Consider the following 25,690-nt stretch of genomic DNA (forward strand, 5'->3'; position numbering starts at 1 on the left):
CATTCGCATTTATAATAGTGAAACAACAAAGATAAGCATTTGAAGAGTTAAGGAATAAAAAACTACTTTCAAAGTATTTGGTAGCATAAAACCATTATAACTCCGGCCTTTATTATAGAAATTTCACATTTCAGGATAAAGTATTGTTTATATTAGTGCCCGCTCTTAAAAAATCAATACTAAACTCTACAATTCTTTAATAAAAACATTCAATACGTCAAACTTTAGAAGAGTGATGAATTTTATTAGGAGCATTGGTATTTATGCTACCTATTCGCACGTGTAATGCCAACCTTGTACTCCCCTCGCTCGGAACCGGTCTATCCAGACAACGAGATTTTGCATCGAATATTTATTTATTGAAACCAACTATTTAGACCCCCAAGTACATTACTAATACTCATATAGACGGCTCTAGTACAACAAACCAATGGTTACCATTTTAAAATGTAGACTTATTTTCACTTTTAAAAATTTAGACTGGTTTATTTCAGTTGTTATGTTATAATTTTACTTCATCATCATCATCAGCTCACTATACGTCCCCACCGAGGGGCTCGGAGCCTACCCTAGGTTGAGGGTGATTAGGCCATAGTCAACCACGCTGGCCAAGTGCAGGTTGGTTGACTTCACACATATCTTTGAATTTCTTCCCAGATATGTGCAGGTTGCATCACGATGTTTTCCTTCGCCATAAGAACTTCGGATAAATGTAAATTGGAAATCGAAAACACATTGGTACATGGCGGGATTCGAACCCAGTACCTGCAGATTGCAAGTCAAGTGCTTGACCACTGAGCCACCGACGCTCAATTTTACTTATTAATATGTTATTTATTGCAGTTTAAAAAAAGAAATCAAAAGTAAATTTCTACAAATCATTACCCTACATTCTTAGGAGGTCAAGTCATAAACTAATGATAAACTCAATTTTCACCACAAGTTATTAGAAACACATATGACCGACTATAAAGGTTAAAATAATCATATTAGAAAGAAATTAATTACAAAATTATACAGATCTTGATTAAAAAAATAAAAATTATAAATGCGAATGTTTGGATAGATGGATGTGGGTTAGAAAATTTCCAGAACAGCTGCATGGATGTCACCGAAATTTGTCATAGAGAACATTGTCTGAAAGAACAAGTAGGTTATTAGTTAAGTTTTTTTTTAATTCGCGGGCGACAGCCAGTATATACTATAATGTACCGGCGTATAAATTTTACAGCTGAATATTATTAGAACAGATGTAAAATTTTTGATATTATTATTATTAAAAAAATAATCATCAACTCATTTAATCCATCCAAAAAGCAAACGTAAACTTAATTACAAAATTGATAAATCATAAATATTACGTAGGATGTCAAGAGAACCAGAGCACTATTAAAGCATAGGCACGATTTGAAAATAGAACACCTCGACTAAAAGATAATAAAACAATAGAGTACGACGTATTAACTTAAGATAACGCAAAATAACATTTACACACGCACAATACGTTACTTATCTTGAACCTGAGTTAGCAAGACTACGTTTTATTTTAAGATACATGTTTAGAACTTCAATATAAAATATGTGAACAAAGAATTGACAAACAAAAGAAACAGTCTATCTACACATTCGATGCTCTATGGTACAATTCCGTTCTACCGATCTTGTATTACGAGGTTAACAATCAATCGTATATTCATCCAAAATTTCGCATTTCTAATAATTAATATAGGTATAGTCAAACAAGGATATCTCACCCGGTGAGAGAGGCGCCACTATCGCGATTGGTCAGAAAATATTTAATTTCTGGTCCTGGGTTCGAATCCCGCCGTGTACCAATGTGTTTTTCGATTTCCGATTTACATATGTACATTTATCCGACTTTCTTACGGTGAAGGATGCAACCTGCACATATCTGAGAAGAAATTCAAAGATATGTGTGAAGTCAACCAACCCGCACTTGGCCAGCGTGGTCGACTATGGCCTAATCACCCCTAACTTAGGGTAGGCTCCGAGCCCTCTGTGGGGACGTATAGTGAGCTGATGATGATAGCTATAGTACGAAAAGGTTCTTTTAACATCTTTTTACATTAACAGGAGGGCGTTAGTGAGCTATCACAATTAAGTTAATCTCACCTGGGTCAGATATTTTTATCGTTCTATAAGACATAAAACAGATTGCGTGTGAAACTATCTGTATGAAATATTGGTGTACACGTGTTGTGTTATATAAGATCCGTTATAAACAACAAACAATACTGTGTTGCTATCGGCAGATGGTCGGTCAGATACCGTATATCCATGTTTTTTGTAGCGGATATTGTAAACACTATGTTACTTGTAGATTACCGCTATGGCATAGAATGAAGAATTGCATTACATTCCGTTACTAAGCAAAACTCTTTACAAATTCCTAACTATCGCAATAGTAACTTCGATATTAACTTCATATAGTAACGAATGTGCCCCTTCAAACTATAGTTCTACATCTCTGCCAAATTTCATCAAAATCCATTTAGCCGTTCCGGAGATATCTTCAAACAAATATCTATCTTAACTTTCTCATTTACAATAATAAGAAGTTGGATTACTTTATGTAATTTTTTTTATTATTTATGTATATTTTTATAATTATTTAACCTTTTTCTTTCATCATAATTTTAAATTTATTTACTATTATTATGAAAAAATGTTTAACTGCACTTATTTAATTCATATTTAACCTAGAAACGTTAGCTATAAAAAAAACTATTATTAAAATTCTCATTAATTAATTTCAAGTATACTGTAGAAATGGGGTTAGATTAAATTTCATGAAAATATAAATAATACAGTTAAGATTTATTTCTACCGTTTAAGTTCGAAATATGACTAACTTGATCTCGTTTTTTTCACTAGAATTTAAAAAATGCTCAATTTATATAGGTAGTAAGATTTATTTTATAACCATATAAAATAGAAATTCTGTATTGAAATCCACGTATCGATCTGGATTCTCATTTCATCTCGTATCAACGTTCTATTCATCTATGGCTTCATATTTTTTCTTTTTCTTGGATTTAAAAAGTAATACAGCTGCAGATAAAATACTGGCTGAAATAAATGTTAAAAGAGGTTTGAACTTTACAAAGTTCAAACCTCCTTCAACATTTATTTGTTCTATAAGTGAGTTCTATAAAAAAAACTGTAAGAAATGCTCAATGTAAAAACTTTATTTTCCTTTATCAAAGAAACTTATCAAACTGTAGGTTTGGTTTCATCTTTAGTGAAAATAACACGTAGGTTAAACAACTTTATTGTTCTTTCTTTTAAATTTCCTACATTTTACTAACTTATAATAGTCCTGCTAAAATTACAATAATTCACAGATTTTATTTTAAACTTTTTAGTTTAAAAGAAAATCTGTGAATTATTGTAATTTTAATTAAAATATTTATCAAGCAAAGCTTTTGCTTTGCTTGATAAATATTTTTAAAAATGGAGTAAATAGAAACGTTTCTCAGTTCATATTTTTGCATTCAATGCTTTCAAAACTTTCGCAGAAATGAGTCAATATTTTTAAAAAGCCAGTCCATTAATAAGTGCTCCGTAATGTTCCCTACTTCATTATGCCGTGTTTTCGAATGAAATTCTACTAGAGAGCCCTTTTAATATTCGTGAAATGAAACGAAAAAAGAAACATTTCTACAAATTTCTAGGTGGAATTAAGAATAAAATCGTAAACTGTAAACTTTAAAAATAAATATTCCTATATAACTTTTTATTACAATTATAAATGCGAATGTTTAGATGGATGAAAGGATGTTTGAAGATATCTCCAGAACGGCTGTACGGCTATACATATACAACATAGTCTGTAAAAACACATTGGCTAAGTATTCAGTTTGTTTTTAATTCGGCGCGGACGAAGTCGCGGGCGACAGCTATTACATTGTAGAGGATACGGCCTGGTGAATTATGATTTTATTCTCTACTAGCTATTGCCCGCGACTCCGTCCGCGCGTTATAAAAAATAATAATTATTATCCTTTATGTTCTTCCACATTATACGGTACATCTTGTGCCAAATATTATCGAGATCCGTTATAAAGATACCTTCTAACAAACGTCCATCCAAACATTCGCATTTATAATATTAGTAAGAAGTAAGATTGTATCAAACATTACTAATTTAGCATTTATGATTTGACAATCAACCGTTCTTAATTTCAGTTAGATTAAAATTAAATATACCAATTATAAAAGGTCGTGAATATATGTAATGCAGTAGGTATGCGGTAAAGTTCATAACCCCGTTCAACTTTACCGGATTATGCATACGCAATCCAACGATTCATGTTAATACCTATTTAACCGCAGCAAAATGCGAAACAAAGCACAAACGCTTCCAAGCTGCAGGAAACTTATCAGGAAATAAAACCACCTGGCAAACGTATGCAGAGAAAATAAATGTGAAATATTTTAGTATCACATTAGATAAATATTTATTACCACGTAACTCCATTACTGAAACGACCTAGATGAAATTTGAAAGAACGCTAGATTATCTGGAGTAGTACTGATCTTATAAAGGAGACAATAAATTATTCTAGAAGTTACCTTAAAAGATCTGAAAATGTATATATCCAGCTGTCGCCCACAGCTCGGTTTGCGCAGAATTATAAATAAAAAACTTAATTAGTAGTCTATGTGTTCTTCTTTTTTTTTATAACACAAGGGGGCAAACGTGCAGCGGGAACACCGAGGTGTTCAACGACGCCCATAGACATCAGCAATACCAGAGGAACCGCAGATGCGTTGCCGGCCTTTGAGGTGGTTCTTGACTATTATCTACATTCATGTCAAATTTTATCGAGATCCGTTTAGCCGTTCGAGAGAAATCTTGTAACAAACATACATTTGAATTAGTTAGAAGTTGCTTTATCCTTGCCAACATCAAGTGTAATACTATGATTACACATACTTACTTACTTTAATCGCATTTACTTACAAGTCGTAAAGCTATAAAGCTCCAATCGAAATGGAGTAAACAAGAAACGTAAAAGTATTTTAAATCATCCTGTATACATTGAAAGTTTGAATCATATTTCGAAACTTAACTTGCAAATTGGAAGAGCAATGAATCGTAACCATTATTTTCTATCGTTTATAGGTAACGTGTTAATTCTCTGCGCACATACATTGCGGGCTTAATTAGAGGTAGAGTGGGACGAATGAGGTCAAACGCAGAGATACGTTGAAAACTGATATATTTCCCAGTATTCAGGTTACCGTGAAGACATTGGTTTCTCATTAATTCACCATTGTTTCCAACAACAACAATTTGCCAAACTCAAAGAGCGAAATACTCTGGATGAGATAGAAAAAGTAGCCTCAAATTGTGAAGTTTAATTACTGTGCCCTGATGAAGCTTAATCAATCGTATTTTCAGACTGCCTTAGCACTCTATGAACCTAACCTGAATACGAAATAAATAAGATTATACTATTTAACATATCGGTAAATCCAGACGAAATTAATCTTCGGTTATCCGTCTCGTAAAAACCAGAACTTAATAATTATTTTATTTTAAAATTAATAAAGCACTTCCGTATATTTATTTCTATAGTAATTTTTTTACTAAATGTTTTTGCACTCTTATATATGGTTGTTTTCACCCAAATAAGGAATGAATAAGGAAGCTAAATTTAAGTTATTAACAAGTTTATTAATTTATATCTTTTAAAATTAACTTAAACCTTGATATATTAATAAAAAAATATTATATACAATAAAAAGAAAAATTAAGTGTATGATTTTTATTAAAAACAATAAAGGAACAATATAATTAATTGATAATTAGAAATATCTAATGGTTACTAAGCGGATCCGTTCCTGTACCTCTAAAGAGGAATCTACACTTAGGACTTACCCTAAGTGGTAGTTAGACAAACATAAATCACAGAACAGGCAATTCTAAAATAAGTCTATAATTTCAGACTTTTACCATAACTCTTACAGAGTATAAAAATTGCAGAGCTTCACGGCAAACCACGTCAGACAGATAAACAAGCTGGGTCCCTAGTGACGTAGCCACAGACATTGCAAATATCGATTTTCCTGCCAACATAGCTTCGTCACATAGGAAAACGGCGAACTATACCGCAGTTGACGTCTTCATTAAGGCTAGCGATTAACCAATGATGAATAGATAGTATCCCTATTCGGTTTAAATATAGGTAACTCAGTTATTTGTCATAATTATTTTGAAAATAACGTACCATATAACGGACATTAAAGTAAGTGGACCCAACTCCTTCAGTGGACATGTAATAAATTTTGGTGTAAGCAAATTTAAATTTAGAATGTTTTCAAAATAATCGTTCCAAAGGTTTTGTGAAATTTGAAATTCGAATGTTTGATAATAATTCTCCAAAGGGTTTTGTAGAATTTAAAATTATTATTCAGGACCGAGCCGAGGTGAAGGTTAGGGTCGGATCGCGGTAAACGCATTTCATTGTTGCGGTTTTTACCCGCCATTTAAAACTGGCCAGTGCTTAAAATGCGAAAGTTTTATAACTCGAATCAATTCAATACGATCTTACTTTTTACTAATATTATAAATGCGAATGTTTGGATGGATGGATAGAAGGTATCTCTAGAACGGATGCATGGATTTCGTTGAAATTTAGCTCAGATGTAGAACATAGTCTGGAAGAACACATAGGGTACAAATTAAGTTTTTTTTATCAATTAATCCGCGTATCCAGACGGAGTCGCGGGCGTCAGTTAGACATAAATAATTATATCAAAAAGTAATGAGAAAACACAATTCATGATAAAATGTTCTAACAAAAAATCATAGAATCATCTAAGAAGTATGAGAATAGTATTGACCTCAATTTCAATATTACTTTTACTTGAGAATGTACGATGCGTCACTTATTTTGAGCCACGATCATGCACCGGGCAGGAATGATAATTAGTTTCGTAACAGGAGCGGTCAAGTAATAATAGAATTAAGGTTCATGTGGTCTATTTAAAACCCATACAAAACTTTTCAATGACTTTACATTCGCTAGGATTGCACAACGTATTTTACTAAAAAAACTACAGAGTGTTCTAATTTTCAAATTTCCCGACGTTTAAAAAAGACATCACGACCACTAAGTAATTTTATTATTTGTCTCCGACAGCCAGTATCTTCGTTATATTTAATTGCTAAAAGAAAATTGTACGTTGGAAAAAGCAATTTATTTTCTTTAATATCATAATCTCATCTGAGTTGGTATTCATCTGTCTTGCCGGCAAAAAGTAAATAGCTGCAGCATCCGCTTATGTCGCCATAATCACACATTTTCTAAGACATTAAAACTGTAATTCTATTTAATTGCAAACGCATTACTTTTTTGTAGAAATAAATCTGTATAATAAGATTTATATAAACGTGCGAAAAGCAAAAAATATAGCATAGAAACTTTTGCAAAATTAGTATGCGGTAAAACCACTGTCATATTGTAAAATGTTAAAAAACAAGAAAATTCAACTTAATAAATTCCGACTAATTCAAGTCGAAACATCCTGTATATTCCGAATATAAAGTTAAGCCTTATTCCGGTGTATTCAAATGTTTACGCACGTTTGAGCTTGTCACTTGTTTTGTTGGGACAATTTCCCTTTTATATCTGCATTTATAAAAAGAATCCTTTGTATAATATGATAATGTTTTATTGCTTTTTATCGTCTACCGCCTCGTGAGGTATTTTCGAGTTGAGAATTGTTTTTTTGCCAAAAATAACCTAAATTACCTTTTGACATACTTTGGTTTTGTCGTTTTTAAAAGCGCTGATCGAACGGAAGAAATAAAAATCGGTATGTTTTAACAGGCTTGGCAAAGTGAGGCCTAGCGTTGTCATGCAGTAAAATAACTATTTCGTGCCTTTGTTCTTATTCTTTGATCGGCTCAATCGCATCAATTGAGTTCGATATCGTTCCCCAGTGATGGTTTCGCTGGGTTTGTAGAGCTCATAATAAATAACACGGACCTGGTCCTGGAAGAAGAAGAAGAAGAAGAAGAAGATCCATCCATCCATCCATATTTCATCTTAACATTCGCATTTATAAATTTAGTAAGATAAGAAGTAAGATTAAGTTCCGTGTGAGAAAAAATGTGATACGTAGATAGATATAAGGTAGTTTTTGAATAATTGTCGATATAAAAACACTATATAAAAGGTAGGCAACATATTGCCGGTTTAATTGAACGGACTTCCTTCACTTCTTTTGATATTTAAGGGAATGACAGCTGCTGTGTTAAATGAATTCAAATGTTGAAAGACCACCCGCATACAACCTGTAAAAACCGTGAGAGTGTCCATAATAACTCACTAGATGGAGTTAGCAACCATTGGTAACGACTTAAAGCATAAAAAAAAATAACTTCAGAAAACCTGGAAAAATGGAATAAATTATTTAAAACTGAGACTATTTTTTAAACTGTGCAACATCAGGTTTAGCAGAAAACATTTCTACATCACGCAAAAATCTAAAACTGTACTTCTCCGAAGTTTCAACGCAAACATGTTTTCAAAGAAGTTTGAAACTAAATAAAAAAAGACTTGTTGCGATATCGATCTTACTAAAGTCTTGATAAAGCGAAGTTTGAAATCATATGGAAGAGTTCTTTATAAAAATAACATTTTCGTTAATTGTTCTTTGATAACTTTAAACAGATTTTTAATCCTTCTAGAGGAATCCTTCCTTCTATACATCACAATCGCTGAGCGCAGTCGCATGGAATACTATCAAATCCTTCGCTCTCAACGACAATTAGCCATTTGTAAATCAGCTCTGAATCAGTTCAAAAGTTCAGCTCACATTAATTTGAACCGTTGAGTTGCGGTTCAACTTGATTGGTAGCTCACAGCTCAAATGAGAGTCGACGAGCCACTAACTGTCTGATGGCTAGTTGTTCGTGACTCGAAACGTAAATCATAACTCAATGCATGTACTGAGCTAAGCTGTGAACCGGTTCACTGATCTGTTTCATACTTGGGCGCCGTAAGCTGATCTGATTAACAGTTTTTCCAGTTGACTCTAACGACAATAGTTCAGTGACAATCTATTCAAAATATTTCGTATCGTATTCTTATGTAAGTAGGTCATTTCACCATAAATTAAAATCAATCGTGTTAATTGATTATATCCGGTACAACATATGGCTAGTAATATTGACAGGGCCACTTTCTTCACATGCTACTTTCTAAGTCGTCAGATTAGCTGCTATGCCGTATTGGGAACATTTACGATGTGCCTTGATTATCACGTTCTAACCATAAGCCAGGGGTATGCATATTCAAAACCTCATTTTATTTATTGTGAGTGGATATTAGCAATATTTTACGAATCATTTTCTTTAACATTTTTAATTTCAAACTATTCAAAAACACGAGTAACAAATAAATAGTAAAATAAAAAATAGACATACAATCTCTTCTAACAAACCACGTGGCCGTGAATACGCAAATGCACGAAACGATAAAATGTGTCAAGATCAAAAATACACATAAAAACGCAGAGGAAAATAGTACAGAGATACTAGGAAATAACTCAAATTATAAATGTCTTGTGCAAACACGCCAAAGACCTTGTTATGCGACTATTAATAATATTTTTATTAGCGTTTACTCCACTGGCCTAGCTAAAGTGAGGCAACGTAATCAATTATTTTCATAGACCGTACGTGATTGTTAAATTGTCTTACGCAACGTGCGATTTCCATGACTTTCGTGTGCGCATTCCAAACGCTTATAAATTTAGCGTAAACAATAGCCTCTTCCTCGTGAAATATTTAAACTTATATCAAATTAACATGCATACAATGTTTGCGATTTTAAGGTTGATACAAGGTAAAATAAAGCATTAAAGTTGTTTATTCAAGTTCAAATTTTGATATGCCATTAACATGTTAACTAAACTTAACATGTTAATGGCATATCATAAAATTACTATCTTTCGCCCGCGACTCCATCGTAATATCGTATCCAGCGTAATGTTAAAAAAACACAATGATTACCATAGGGTAATCATTGTGTTTTTTTAACATTTTTAACACATAGGTGTTCTTCAAGGCACTACATCTATGTCAAATTTCAATGAGATTCATGCAGCTGTTCTGAAGATAACTTCTAACTAACATCCACTCGTCCATCCGCATTTGAGCAGTTTAGTAAGATTAGACTGAGGTTGCATTTGTGAGAGATAGAGATATAAAAAGAGTTAAAATATATCGGAACTATTTTAAACCAAGAGAAACATAAAATAATACAGACAACACACATTAATATTGCATATGAATTGCAGACCTTGGTGATTACTGTGCAATTCTATGAATCCTGACACTAGACATGTTGATGTCACAGATGCAGCTAAGTTTTATACATAATTAATTTAAACTATTTGTAAGAAGTTGTAATAGCATTGTCTATGGTCAAACTTTGCTAACTAAAGTATATAAACAAAGAAAATTTTTGACACAAAAGTAAGATGCAGTGTACTCCGGGTTGCCCCAGAGAGGACTTATACTGTTCAGATAAGTCAAGGGTGGTATTAAAAGCACCTGAATTCCAACATACATGTACATGGAAAATCTAAAAGAAGTCTGCCAAGTCCACACCTAAGTTTGTGGTTTCTGCCTATCCTTCTATAGGCTTAAGTGGTGATATAATTTTTTAATTTAAGTCTAAAGTTAACTAACTAGCACCATCACACACTAACTTAGACTAGACTCAGCTGAAGCAGTAAATATTTTAGTCAAAATACTAAACAATCCAGTTCTAAATAAAGTCTAGTCTAGTGTATACTGTCTAGTAGTATATATAAATGCGTAATAATGGAATAAGGTACCAATATCCACTATCAGAAGCATTCCAACTCGATAAATATATTTTAACACCACAATAAAGGTAATATTAATCATGTGATAATGAAGAAATATATTATTTGACTACATGAGTTATTATATTTGAATAAAATAGAAAACAAACAATAATATTCGATGTATAAATGGATAACTAATAATATGACATCCATATCCAACCTAAAAAGATAAAAACCTATCACTTCCTTTTAAAAACTTTTTATCTTCTCTTGGAATAACAAATAAAACTGTTGAACATGTTTATTTATGTAACATAATGTTTGTATAGTCTAGGGATAGTGTCCGGTGGCACAATATTTTGGGCAAATCAATGAGTTTATGAACTAAGAAAAAATAATTAAAGGGGAAACTGAGGAGTAAACTCAAGTGATTCCACTATGTTATGGAATGTTCCCAATAATCACAAGGTCAAAGTTTTTTGATGGTATGTAAATGACCTCATTAAATATTTCTTAATGTTGATACATAAAGGTTTAACATCCCTGGTATTTTTTATTATGGCTGGTTTACATTATGCCAATAAAGTTGGGATAGCAGCTAATTCAACACTTACATACAACTGGCATAATATAAACACTAACTGGGGCCAGTGAGCCCAGTGCTACTGTCCTACTTTACTGGCATAATATAAACCAAACATTACTCTTTACTGTCAATACTAAATAACCTAATTCTGAACAAATCTCATTAATAATTGAGATATGCAAAATCAAATCTCATGAGTCATCTCAATTTTTTGTTTCTTAACTTGGCGTTAATATGCAAAAACGTTAAAAAGCCTTTGATGCTTATATAGTTCATTCCAACCAACAATCATTCTTTAAAATTATCGCTATTGGAAAGTTTTACCAAAATTAATTAGTACTTTGTACAATACCTACCATTTTGTATCGTAAAACAATAAACGTATAAATCATAATCAAATATCAATACATTCTTTCACCGACAAGCTTTAAACGGTTGATAAAGAAAATGTTCGGTATCATTCCTACAAAACTCACTCGTTTATGTCGTTGGAAACGGCAGTGTCGATATGACGTCAGATAGTTTACTATTTAATGAACGCTCTTAAAAATTATACGTAGAAATAGACAAATAATATTGAAAAACTTACCCATCGCCTACAACTACACACTTGATTGCTTGCATTTTGAGTTTTGTGTGGCCGTTGTCACTAATAGAACACGAAAATCACCAGGCTTTAAAACCAATCTGAATCGGCAAGCACTGCACTTGCAATCACGTCTAATTGCGATAATACACTAGCATTACAATAAACACAGAAGTTTCAATGGCACAATTTTAGGTAATTATAACAATTTTCATATCTTTTTTAAGCAATAAGAATAAACTACTTCAAAAAATAAATCGTTCACTACTACGAGACGTTTCGCCGATGGCGATTACGTGCACTGTGCACACAGTGCCGGTGTGGCCAAATATTAAATCAAAATTCTACTAAAATTTCTATTCTTTGTTGTAAATTACAGAACATTTATTTGATATTAAGGGTTTTTCAGTAATACACGCGGAGGACTGTCTGACTACTTTTTGGTGGACATTCACAAATCTGATCGCGTATCAAATAAGTTGCTATAAATAATATTCAGAAATGTGTGTAATTGTAACTTATCCCCAGTCATGTCGACTTTTGAGTAGCATGAAATCACATTTTCAAAAACTAACTTAAGCACAAAACATATACTGATTAACAATAGAAGCCTAATTTTTATTAGGAGTGTGAATGCAAGAAAGTTTGTGTTACAGTATTCTATAACCTTAAAAGACAATAGCTTAAAACTGAAAACTGGTAAATTTTGTTTGTGATTTTCGCAATCTGTTTTTAGTACCTATTTATTTTACCAAAAAAGTAGAAAATTGTCGAATGTGGTCATACTTGACGACAGTCATAAATTCAAAAGTTGCCAGAATAAAATTCTCACTAACACTTTGATTTTCCGAGTAAATGTAATTTCTTTAATATAGCTTATAATTACTGCATAATTTAATAGTTTGAACAAAGTGAAATTTCATAAAATAAAAACAAACAATTATTTGAAAAAGTACCTATTAAATAGGTTGAACTTATAATGAAACACGCGTTTGCTTTCAAATCTCAAGCTTTAGTCTATGGATTATTTATAATGGCATGGCTACTTTAATGAACCATGTTGCGCGGTATTGCGTGATACATTTAATGTGTGTGTTTTAACATGGCAAAAGGTGATAAGGAATTTGAGAAACCTATAGTGAAAGATGAATTACCAAATCCAGAATGTAGGAACACCGATACCGAGGAATCAGAATCGGTACAGGAACAACAGCCTTTGGATATCGGAGAGCATTATTTAGTGCGGCGTTCCGATGAGTCATGGCACCCGGCGGAGATAATACAAACGCGGTACAATGCCGGCGAGTCCTGTTTCGAGTATTATGTCCACTATGTGGGTTACGATCGGCGCCTCGACGAATGGGTTTCCCGCCACAGGGTTATGTCCGACAGGTTTGACGTATGCGAACAATCTAATAATATAAATTCAGACCATCTTTTGACCGACAAATCGGGTCGTAAAATAACGCGCAATCAAAAACGTAAACATGACGAAATCAATCACATACAAAAAACGTATGAGGAGATGGACCCGACGACCGCGGCTTTGGAAAAGGAACATGAAGCGATCACGAAAGTCAAATATATAGATCGCATTCAAATAGGTAAATACGAAATAGACACTTGGTACTTTAGTCCGTACCCCGACGAGTATGGCAAACAATCGAAACTATGGATATGTGAATTTTGTCTTACATACATGAAGATGGAAAAAACGTTCAGGTACCATTTGGGTCAATGTCCAGCTAAACAACCACAAGGCAGTGAAATATATAGGAAAGGTACAATAGCCATTTTCGAAGCTGATGGCAAGGAACATAAAACTTACTGTCAAAATCTGTGTTTACTAGCAAAATTGTTTTTAGATCACAAAACATTATATTTTGATATAGAACAATTTTTATTTTACATACTTTGTGAAGTAGATAAATACGGAGCCCACCTAGTTGGATATTTTTCAAAGGAAAAAGATTCACCGGAGGGTAATAATGTAGCTTGCATACTTACGCTACCACCATACCAAAGACAAGGTTATGGGAAGTTTCTAATTGCATTCAGCTATGAGCTGTCGAGGTTAGAACAAGTGGTGGGTAGTCCTGAAAAACCATTATCAGACTTGGGGAAGCTTAGCTACAGGTCATACTGGTCATATGTTTTACTGGAAGTGTTAAGTGTCAGTAGAGGTACATTGAGTATAAAAGATCTAAGTCAAATGACTGGAATATCCCAAACTGATATAATAACCACCTTACAGTGTATGAATATGGTGAAGTATTGGAAAGGACAGCATGTAATTTGTGTTACACCAAAGATAGTGGCGGAACAGTTAGCAAGTCCCCATTTTAAGAAGCCTCGGCTGTGTGTAGATAGGTCTGCATTGCGCTGGTCTCCACCCAACAAACAAGGCAACTCGGCAAAAGCTAAAAAGTAGTACAGGCTCACAGGCAGGGCTTAGAGAATGTTTGTAATTTTATTTGTGAATGACTTTCTCTAGGCACAAGCCTGTTCATTTATAAAATATTGTTTTAAATATCTGTATATTGCTTTTAAACACAGTAATTAGAGTGAAGTATTATAAATGTTTGTTGACAAATAATTTGTTACAAATAACAGAACTCAGTGCATTTGTTATAAAGATAATAGTTTTAACCCCAGTAATAGATCAATTTCAAGTAGTGTTTAAGCCGCAAAATGGCATAATTAACAAGTTTATATTTCATTAAAATGTTTCATCATGAAAAAAGAATTTTCAGATAGCTTAAGACATAAATGTTTCAACACTTTTGATGATAATTAATTCATTTTGTTACACACATCATTGCATCTAATGGAAAGTTAAATTTCTTAAAAGAAGTTATTCTTTTTAGTAAACTGTTTAACATATAGTCAAACCAGGATAAGCAAGAATCTAAGAGACAGCTATATATTTCTCGCTTATAACTTCTCTCCAACCCAATATACCTTATGTAGGTGGTCTAATGAAGAATAATGCCTCGCTTATCCTGGTTTGACTGCAATTATGTCTAGGTTTTTAATATATTTTTGATTTGTACTTCTGGGAAATTCCACTTAAATGTGGCTGTAAGATCTGTGTACATGTTTAGTTCCTTTTTATACCGGTATAGTGATACTAATTTTAAGTTTTAACTTAGCTTAAGTTCAATTAATTATATATGTAAATTTCTCTTAGTATATAAGTATAGTTGTTGCGTAATTTATTATTAATCTGTCATAGATCAACTTATTGTGGGTTTCTGAGACTGAAATCTATGTTTAAAAGATTGTTTTTTCTGTTTTGTCAACGAGAATAACAGAGATGATGATATGTTTTATACAGAGATTTTGGTCTAAGAAACCAATGGTCAGTTACAACATTCAGATTAACTAGACTCAGTGTTATGAAACAATTTTAATTACATGTCTGTAACAATTGTTAATTTAGACAAAGTAACGATTTTAATGTTTGACAAGACCTAAGTAAGTAAAGGTTGCTGTTAATTTTTTAATTCTTATCGAAATTGCTAACTCCATTTATTTCTATTCATTGTCTCAATTCTATGCAGTTTTGTTTAAAGATTTTGTGTTACAGTTTAATTTAATTGCTTGACTATTTCTTTAAGCTAGAGTCAACACTTTTTTTATGTTGTACTCAAATTAATCAATAAGTGTTGAACCAGCTACACAAATTCAGTTTGTACTGAATAATCGGCCCAGTTTAAACTTATGTGTGCCAAAACTGAGAGATGGAAAGTGATAGATAAAATTTTGCCTACACACATATATTTCGACTGAACAGACTATTCAGTTAAAACCGAAGATGTGTAGCCAGATTAACACATTGCTTTAGTGACATTAAGCTGCTGTTCCCACCTTAATTGATAATAGGCATTGAGGGTAGGTTTAAATTTTTGTAATTTTCACCTACCCACATTTACGTTATAACATGATTATTTATAATCACATAGATTTATATTACAGTTAGATTTTTAGTTACAGAATATCGATTTTCTTGTAGCAGATAAACAAAAGGATGTTATATTTTTTGAACAAGTGCAAACAAATTATGGTCAATATGGCCAGTTTTAAAGGTTCATTTATAAAATTGTAGTCTGAAAGTTTCATATTTCGTATATACATATTATACATGGCTTACTAGCGTTGCTAACCAATTAAAAAATTTGTCTGCATTTGTGTCTGTCCGTAAGGCCGCGTTTGTTTCGGGTAATCTCTAGAATGGCTGGATAGATTTTGTCAGGAGGGTAATAGACGCAGAACTATCTTCTAGTTAACTCATTTTCAACTCTACTGTATTAATGATAGGAACTTGTATATTTTTAGATTGTAAGTTCTTGTAAATTTTCAGTCAAAACCAAAATAGCAAAGCTATTATGTGCCCATTTGGAACAATGTTCTGTATTTTTTTATTATTAAGTATTACTTTTTGAGCTTTGTGTATCAAATGTTAGGATGCCAAGTAGAAGTATTATTGTCGGGTAAGTATTTGCATATGTAGTAAGGGGATATAGTTTTCGCAATTCCCCAATTGATGTCTACCATGAATTCTCACTTGAGAATCGATTAAATAAATTGATATTCATTCAATTGCTTTTATTAAATTCTGTGAATTGTCAGTGTTTACTGTCTATTTGTGATAATTTATTAGTTTTAAGTGAAAAATGTAGTAGTAAGAAATAAAAAAAAATATCTGAACAATGTCTGGTTTTGTTTGAATCTTAGCCTAGATTTTAGCCCTAGAACATTTTAACAGCCAACTTCTTAATAGTAGTCTGAATATAAAATGGAACAAGAGGTAAGAGTGTTTTGACAATTATCGAAAGAAGATTTTTTTAAGTGAAATAAAACTGCCGATTCACAATTTCTATAATTCAATTTATTTTTATTTGCTAACATACACATTCTCACGTAAAACAAATGAATAGTAGGACAAACTTTGAATGCAAATAATTTTACTTGTGCGTTTTGATGTATCGAGTTATCAAAGTTCAATCGAGTCAAGAAAACAAGAGCTCAGTTTAGGGCACTGTCAAATCACTAAATTGTTTAGTACTAAAAAGTAAATAAATATTGAAAATTAAACACTGAATTACAAAAAAAAAAATACGAATAAACATACTGACGAACATACTTGAAACACTGAAGTTTTTAGTTAAGTCCACAAATTAACAGAATTACTAGTAATTATTATATTGATTTTACGATAAGGTTAATTAAGTGCCAAGGAGAAGTCCACATTAAAATACTCGCATTCAAAGTATGACATACTGAAAATCGGATCGGATACAAAAAATAAATGAGATTCTATACTTCATGTGTATAATGCAATTTTATTTTTTCAACCAAGAATTTGTACTTTCCGCTCCTTAACTAATTGTAATGGACAAAATTGCAGGCAAAAGATGCGCTGGACGAAGAAAGAAATCGCGGTTGCGAAATATCAAGGAATAGACGAATGTTACCAGCGTGGAACATTTATTTCGCTTGGCACAAGATCGGCAAAGTTCACTGAGCTGACGGCCAACCTCCATTAAATGGAGAGGCACCTTGAGAGAGAGCTCCTTATTTTCAATGCTAGTTATCAACATTAGCGTAAGTTTTCTCCGCTGAGGACAAGTACAAAAGCATTGTTATTGTTTTTTAAAAGAAAAAAAACTCGATTAAATTGTCATTATACACATGTTATAAAAAAAACTTTTTTAACTGTCAAATAAAAGGACGTAACCATAAGTACATTGATAAGTATTTTTTTAAATATTCAAAAAATGCAGTACATTCACAATTCGCAACATCAAGTATCATTAAACACAGAACGATTTAGCGTAATATTCAACACTTATTACAATATTTTTTTTTAATATTTTTTATCTGTATTTTTTTCGTCTCAGTAGAACAGAGCTGTAACATACGAGTTATCTACATCTAAATATATGGCTACTTTAAATGTATACAACACAAACTATAGCCATACTTCGAAATTCCACTGTTGTGACACATGTATAAAAACATGTCTATTTTTTAAAGAGATCGAGACTCAATTCAATACTTTGATATCTGAAATTCACAATTCAACAAAACATTTTGTAGGATATTTAAAAAATCGATTAATATCGATATTTTACACCATAGACCTAAAAGCACATCGATATTTTATCTATATGACTCTAGCCAAAAACTTTTGTCTTTTTTTAATCTTGCACACATTTATCCCGGAATATACAATATAAGCATAAATATAATTTTTACATATTTTAAGGCGTTACATATCAGTTAAAATTGTACGCGAATTTCGTTAATAATAATTAAGCTTAACGAATTTACATCAAAGCTTTTGATACATTAGGAGGCAATTACTAAAAAAAAAAAAAATTAAATTACAATTATTGACATATTATTAAGACGTTAGCTGTCAGATTGATTTTTCGAAAAAGGAAAAAAATTGACCCGCTGTTTATAAGCTTTATGGGGCCTTGCAGGTCACGCTGTATACATTAATTCGATTAAAGCGTCCGACCAGCCACAGCGAAGTGTTGAATGGAAGTATAGCTAGTCGGACACATAGTCCGACACGGCGTGATTGAAACATAGTTCGTAGTGGCAGCTAACGTGTTAAATATGTTATTTTGAGGAACATAAAATTGACTGACCTGATGTTTAGTATTAAATCGTTTGATAATTGTTAAAATTTTATTTCATGAGAGATTTTGGTAGAGTGAAACGCATTTTTTGACTCCTAATGTATCTGAAAGCTAAGAAATATAATTAATAATATATTAATACGATTATTACACATACTACTTTATCTATATGCCCTACAACACGACTGATATGAACCAATTTATCAGTTCCGATTGTACTGGTTAAACTTTAAATTTATAAAAATAAAAAGCCATTTCCTATAAAAATAATAAAAAAAACATATTTTCATAGTAATTAGAAATATAATAAAATAATTTTTCAAGTTTTTTTGATAATTTTTTTACGTTAAGTGACTAGCTGTATAAAGGTTGTTCTTTTTTTTGACAAAACTCATACAAAAAAATATTCAAATTATATTTTTAAAGGGCCATAATATTTCGTTAAAACAGTACAAACGAACAATTTAAATTACTATATAAATTTTATTGCTAACATTTTTACAAACAGTGCAAGCTATGGAAGTGAAAACGCTTACTGATTTACCAAATAAATCAATTATTTATGTTCTGGATGCATATTATATATTTTTTAAGACTGTACACCCACAAATGGGGTAAAAGATTAATATTCTTAGATCATGTTGACAAAAATTGTATCGTTGTCAAAAAAAAAAAAATACTTTTCGGTATTTTTTTTTTGCAAAAAATTCGATTCAATTATTTTTTTTATATTTTCAATTCCTATATCGCATCCAGTACATAAATGATCGATGTATTTGCATCTAATTAACACCATTTACTAGATTTTTTTAATAATAACACTGATTGAAAGCATTTGTACTAAACGTTAGACCTTATAAATATTAAATACGATTCATTTTCCTTTAACAATTGAAGCTATCAACTAATAGAAAAACAACCTACAACTAAAAATTACCAGAATTATTGACTTTACATATTAAACTACAAATGGGATTGTAACACTCTTAAAATATATTTTTGTTTAAAAAAATACTCTTGGGTTAAAGCGTTTATATAATTTTAATGAATTTTATAAATATAATACTGTATACTTCAGATCCGATATTGTTTTTTAAAACGAAAAAAAAATAATAAAAAATATTGCACTCAAGTAAAACACATTAGTTTAATTAACTTAGACAATAATTCATAATCAAGATATACGAAATATATACAATTACTACGCGAGTACGATAACATAACAATCAATCAACACATGATGACGTCATCGGACTTTTGTATTATATTATTGTACTCGAATAGTAAAAATTATAATATTTATAACTTACTTATGACAATAATATTAAAAGAAAATCTATTAACCTCTTTTCGAACGTCAATATTAAATGTCAAATTTGAAGTCTACTTTTTTAAGGTTAGAATTTATGTCAAATTATATTTTTTTTTAATATTTTTTACGTTAAACACTGCTTCTAATTATTTTATTATTATCTTACACTTGGAAATAAAATTTTACAAACAAAACAACGATCGAATGGCACAATATTTACTAAGAATATAAATAAATAATAATTGAAACAAAATATCACAATTACATCACTAAAGGGAATAAACATAGATATATAATCTATAGATGCGGTATTGATTTTGGCATGACATTTTGTATTGGAGATGACAACACTAAGGAGATCAATCCTGATATTCCCCCACTCTTGTAACACAGTGTTGCCAGGCGAGACATAGGTTTTTTGATTGCGTATCCGGTCAAAATAAACAGTGTCCGCGTCATCCGGCTTTTTATATCTCGCAAACAACAGTGACAGAGCGCCTTAATAATCTAAGAAAATCCTGAATAATGTAGGATGTCCGGCCAAAGCTGTCCGGTTATAAGGTTTAGCGACATGGTAACCCTAGTAAGGATAACGCATCTATATATTATCTATAGGGATAAAATACATTTGGTAATATCAACTATTTACATATGTAGTTTATATTTTAAATGTGAATATATTGTCATTAATATATTTATACCTACAAGCAGGTACTTTGAAGCGGTATATTGATTTCACAATTTATATTTTCTTATTTTTTTTTCATACGTCAATTATTTAAAAAAAAAATGTAAATTAATTTTACAGCACTTGAATGATTAAAATTAATACCGACCAGAAATAAATAAACTTTTTAAAAAGATATTATTAAGCCATAATTATCACAATTATCAAAATTCAAAGATTTTCTCCTGAACAAAGTTGGTTAGTAATATAGTTAAAAAAAATAGTCGAAAGAACCATATTGAAAAAGTATTTTTATGAGTTTTAAAATAAATATCTTCAAATAATGACACACTGTAGAATGTACGTCATAATTATGACTTAACGTATTATAAAATAAATAAGTAAATGCGTTGTAGCCGCCTCTGAGCTATTTATCCGTTTAGTAAGTTGGAGCTGTGTAGTCAATGTTACCTGAAATTTAGTAGTTTTTTTAAATAATAGCTACGAACAACGAGCAGCGCCAGCTTATAGTAAATCTGGTGGCTGGCAATAAAAATTCTAATTTTTTAACGTAAAACTGACAAGTAGTTTTTGAGTTATATATGCAAATCAAGAGGGATTGTAAGTTTATTTATCTTTTAAGGATCTTTTTCAAGTAAAGATAGTCATTCATACAATTAAAGACGTTACGGACTTTACCATTAATATAACTAATGCTTTGCTTCGTGTACATTTGGTTTGTATATATGTGTATAATATTGTACGTTTTGTATAATTGTGTACACTTGTATATTATATATAATTATGCATGTATACTTGTGTAGAGTAGTGTTCCGTCATACTGACCAGTCTGCGTGAAGGGCGGGTCGCTGTATGCGGGCTGGGGGTCGGGGGCGCCGGGGTACGCGGGGAAGCTGCCCGGGCTGCCGATGGCGCCCTCCACTTCGTACGCCGGCGCGAACGCCGCATCAGCACCCATACGGAACCGTTGCAGAGCGAACAATGCGCATGCCACCTACAAGTATACAATTGATTTTCTGTGCACACCAGTGATTCAAAATCCCCTGGAGTACATGAAAGACACGGCGTGGGTGTACGTTGTCGCGAAATAAGTTGTAGGTTCAATATCAAAGAAGTAATGTACGAGCAAGGTTATAGAGAAAACAGTAAAAATTTAAAAAATCTATGATCTCAAGTATTAAATATACCTCCTAAGATTTATTTCGCAACGATGAAGGTTTTAGTGAGGCATTGTCTTTATTAAAATTTGCAATCTAACTCACCCAAGCGAATATAGAGAAGAAGCAGAAAGCTATGGCGCCCTGCATGTTGTTGGCGGTGCCCACTGGTGGGTTGTCGGTCTTGCCCCACGCGTTGGAGAGGTAGCAGAAGCCCACGAAATACAGGAACGCCCAGAACGCTGAAATGGTCATAACAAAATAAACGTTAATGTAACTCAATACGATTTCTCGAAATCGGTATGAAATTATTTGTACCTACTAATATTATGTTAAAGCAAACCAACCTTGACCTTTAGGAGGTATTAAAGGACAATGTTCAAATATAATTTGGTTGAACCATAGGGTAAAATGAAATTATACTTCTTTTATAGATATTAAATATTAAGACCTGACTTATAATTTAATATCCAGACCGATAAATTTATTTCATTAAGAATTCTCAACTAGTAAAAAACGATCATTGGAAACATAACACAAAACTAGAGGCGTAAGAAGTAAAAAAAGACAATGAGAAATGATTTAGGTTCCCAGCCGGCTTTGGATTACTGCATAAAAATAACCTCACGGCTAACGATTACGTAAGACTGAAGTGTGCAACCCTTGTTATAATTCTTAATCAAACATGACAAACGAATATTCCGTGATAACATGCGCGATCTCGCCATCTTACTCTTAGGCTATGACACTGACCTTTATAAATAGACAGGCTATAAGGCCTAGTATTTTGTGCCTATTTGATTTTCGATATTTTGGCTCAGATGGTAGCGGTTTGTAGGGGTAGTGTAGATTCGAACTAATAATATACATAGAATTAACTGTCACGTAACATAAACACCCGCGTACTACAAATAAAAATAGGAACGAAGCGAAATCTGCCATTTCCAAGTAATTGCCTATCCATTTATAGATGTCAGTGACCTATGGGTATGATTTCTTACTGCAAACTGCATGTCTAATACAAAAGTCTTATAGTAACTGAAATTACGAGTAAATGGAAATAAAACACATTCAATGTATTCAAGATATTCCTGGTCGAAATATTTGCATTGAAAATGTTAGTAAACCTCGTCAAAATAGCACATTACAAAACTCAATCGTTATCTCTCAATTTTGAGGGTTCCGTACCTCGAAAGGAAAAAAAACGGAACCCTAATAGGATCAATTTGTTGTCCGTCCGTCTGTCTGTCAAGACGCTTATACTCAAGAACGCGTGAAAGTACCAAGCTGGATTTTTTTGTCTTATATCATGACTACATAAATCACAGAAAGTACATGTTACAAATTGTACATAAAGATAAAAATGTAATAAAAGGCACAACAATATAGATTTACAGTGTTGGCATTTGTCAAGATCCAATAAACATTTTATTACGTACAATATATGGGGAGTGCGGTACTTATGACAGGTCTCCGTTACAATCGTTATTAAAAGGTTAATGGGTCAACATGTTAATATAGGTACAAAGATTCAAGTTTAAATAAATTAAAATTTATTTTAGTACACTTAGAAACATTTAATATGTACAATAGTTATGTAACTGGACATAATTTTAAAAATATTGATAATTTGCAATTCATATGAAGAATTCTTGATTGATTGATATTAAGAAATAATATATAATAGATTAGTTTAAAAATTATTTACGAAACACATAAGATATATTTTATATACTTGAAATTGTCTTATATCAGATAATAAAAATAAACATCCATCCAAACATTCCCATTCATAATATTAGTAAGAAAGTAAAATTAGCTTTAGAAATATTTGTTAATATTAATATTAAATGGTTAACTTATTAGCTCATTTCAACCTATCCAATTAAATAAGTTACATGCTTAACGGACCCATAAGAGATGTGACCCTTTTCATAAGAAGGGATACATATATATGTGTAAAATTAAAATAATAATACCTCTATGTTATAAAAAATTCTAAACCACATACCTGAGAAGCCTAAGTCAGCAAGTACGTAATGTTTTCTAGTTTTCACAGATGACATCTGCTCAAACAGATATTCTCCCGCTATGAATGCAACGGATGCAACAAACGCTATCACAGATATCCCAACACCGTAGTTGCATGCATTAGTATCATTATTGTAGACACAGTACTCCTTGCCATCTTCCTTGTTGACATACCACCCCTTAGCTGATATGCAACCCATCACAATCACGCTGAAGAGCTGAGAAAAAGTTATGACCCATATACAATTGTTAGAAAGCATTAATGATAAGAATAAGACATTTGTAAAATAGCTCTGAACTGGTAAAAAATTAGTTGTAACAAAGTCTTGAACCATTAAGCTGTTGCTTAACAAAATTGATATCTCACAGTTCATTGTGATGTATAATAACTGTGTGTGGGGCGAGCCAAAACAACATCACACATGTAAACTGTGTGTTGATTTGCAGATCTTCAATTGTAGTTGAGTCACCCATTATTAATAAGATTTATTTTAACAGTTACTTTGTTTTACTAATTTTGATTAATAAAAAATATTGTAATTTTTGTCAGACTTTACATTTCAATATATCTTGTATAAGATAAAAAATTATGTGCAAAATGATACAGTTACTAAAAATATAGCTTCTGTTAAACGCAAACAAAGATATAGTCATATCTTGTGTACACAATTAATGCAGAATGAAGTCATGGCTTCTTCATTTATATTCTATAGCCTTATCACATATGCAAACTAACTAGATCCCTTTGAATTGTTTAAAATTTCAATATTAATTGAAAGTAATTAAGAATAATACAATATATTTGAATATATATATTACAGAACCTATGCTCCTGCCGGTAATTTTTTTTAAATTGAGAAAATTGAGGTGTACACTTAAGTTACCTAGATTATGTGGTAGTGTGACCTATTTTAAAGTTGAATTTAATTTATGTATATTGGCAAAGATTCAACTGCCACACCCAGAACTTCAATACTTAATTTTTTTTAAGATTTTATAATACTTCATTTTACAGAATTAATTTACATTAACAACCTACTTTAATTAGATTGAGTATTGTAGATACATATGTTTTAGCGACTTTTTCTTTTTTTTTTTAGGCGCTGTCGTAATATGCAATCAAATACAAATGTATGTTAATTGCAGTCTTTCAAAATGAATACCTATTATGTATTATATTGCTCAAGGTCAACCAAGTAATTGAAAATGCACAATTGATACTACGTATTTCAAAACATATTGGAGCAAAAATTTATATTTTTAAGTATTTTTTGCATTATATTATGAGCAGTTTGAGAATAATCAATATAATACGCATATCAATATATCGTAGATTATTGATTTGTTTGGTCGTTACCTAAAATATTTGAGTATATTCTGCTTGATTAAATTTTGGATGCGCGATTCTTGTTAAGTAATGCATTTCAGATGATAATGATTTTGAAAACACTTACCCAGCATACCGCCCTGACTATTACCGGAGGTCGCTGGATGAAAGCTTGAGGATCGAAAGCTCCGCCCGCTTTTCCACCCCCGTAAGCACCAGCAGATTCCATTTTTACACTATGAAAATTTCGTTTTAATGACTACACTGCCAAACCTTGCCCATCAATAACTCTGACCTCCGCAAACTCTGAATCTACCCAATTTATGTTATCGATCGCTCGCGCAAGGCAAAAGGCGACTTGAAATTCGTAACAACGATGACAATTGGCACAGACTAAAAATTACAATCATATTAAGTGCGATGTTACCAGCGTGCCAGCGTGACAGAATCTACAAAAAGTTTGTCTATGCCACTAGATTCCCGCTTATTGCTTGCC

The 25,690-nt window shown here is 31.8% G+C and overlaps 3 protein-coding genes across 3 annotated transcripts in view; 1 reads left to right on the plus strand and 2 right to left on the minus strand.

The window, feature by feature from the left end:
* LOC106119087 (ras-related C3 botulinum toxin substrate 2) overlaps positions 1 to 12,328 on the minus strand; it is a 33,504-nt gene extending 21,176 nt beyond the window's left edge. The window contains exon 1 of the mRNA XM_013313949.1: positions 12,030 to 12,328. Coding sequence (XP_013169403.1) covers positions 12,030 to 12,064 — 35 coding nt within the window. The 5' untranslated portion in view covers positions 12,065 to 12,328. The remainder of the gene's footprint in view (positions 1 to 12,029) is intronic.
* Positions 12,329 to 13,049: 721 nt separating this feature from the next.
* MOF (protein) lies at positions 13,050 to 15,313 on the plus strand. Its single transcript, XM_013314014.1, has one exon. It carries the CDS (start codon positions 13,129 to 13,131, stop codon positions 14,455 to 14,457), a length of 1,329 nt encoding a protein of 442 aa, XP_013169468.1. The 5' UTR covers positions 13,050 to 13,128; the 3' UTR covers positions 14,458 to 15,313.
* A 5,535-nt stretch (positions 15,314 to 20,848) lies between these two features.
* Positions 20,849 to 25,574, minus strand: Syngr (synaptogyrin). Its single transcript, XM_013314124.1, has 5 exons — positions 25,322 to 25,574; positions 23,848 to 24,085; positions 21,942 to 22,078; positions 21,505 to 21,673; positions 20,849 to 21,129 (listed from the first exon to the last, which is right to left on the minus strand). Exons 1-5 carry the CDS (start codon positions 25,421 to 25,423, stop codon positions 21,098 to 21,100), a joined length of 678 nt encoding a protein of 225 aa, XP_013169578.1. The 5' UTR covers positions 25,424 to 25,574; the 3' UTR covers positions 20,849 to 21,097.
* Positions 25,575 to 25,690: the final 116 nt, after the last annotated feature.

Source organism: Papilio xuthus, unplaced genomic scaffold (assembly GCF_000836235.2).
Source record: "Papilio xuthus unplaced genomic scaffold, Pxut_1.1 DF827542.1, whole genome shotgun sequence".
In the NCBI taxonomy this organism is placed as follows: domain Eukaryota; kingdom Metazoa; phylum Arthropoda; class Insecta; order Lepidoptera; family Papilionidae; genus Papilio; species Papilio xuthus.

Coding starts and splice junctions, on each gene's coding strand:
- MOF (XM_013314014.1), top strand. CDS start 13,129: ATGGCAAAAGGTGATAAGGAATTTGAGAAACCTATAGTGAAAGATGAA.
- Syngr (XM_013314124.1), bottom strand. CDS start 25,423: ATGGAATCTGCTGGTGCTTACGGGGGTGGAAAAGCGGGCGGAGCTTTC. Junction 22,079..23,847: donor TGCTGACTTAGGCTTCTCAG/GTATGTGGTTTA, acceptor TGACCATTTCAG/CGTTCTGGGCGTTCCTGTAT. Junction 21,130..21,504: donor CCCGCCCTTCACGCAGACTG/GTCAGTATGACG, acceptor ACTAAATTTCAG/GTAACATTGACTACACAGCT.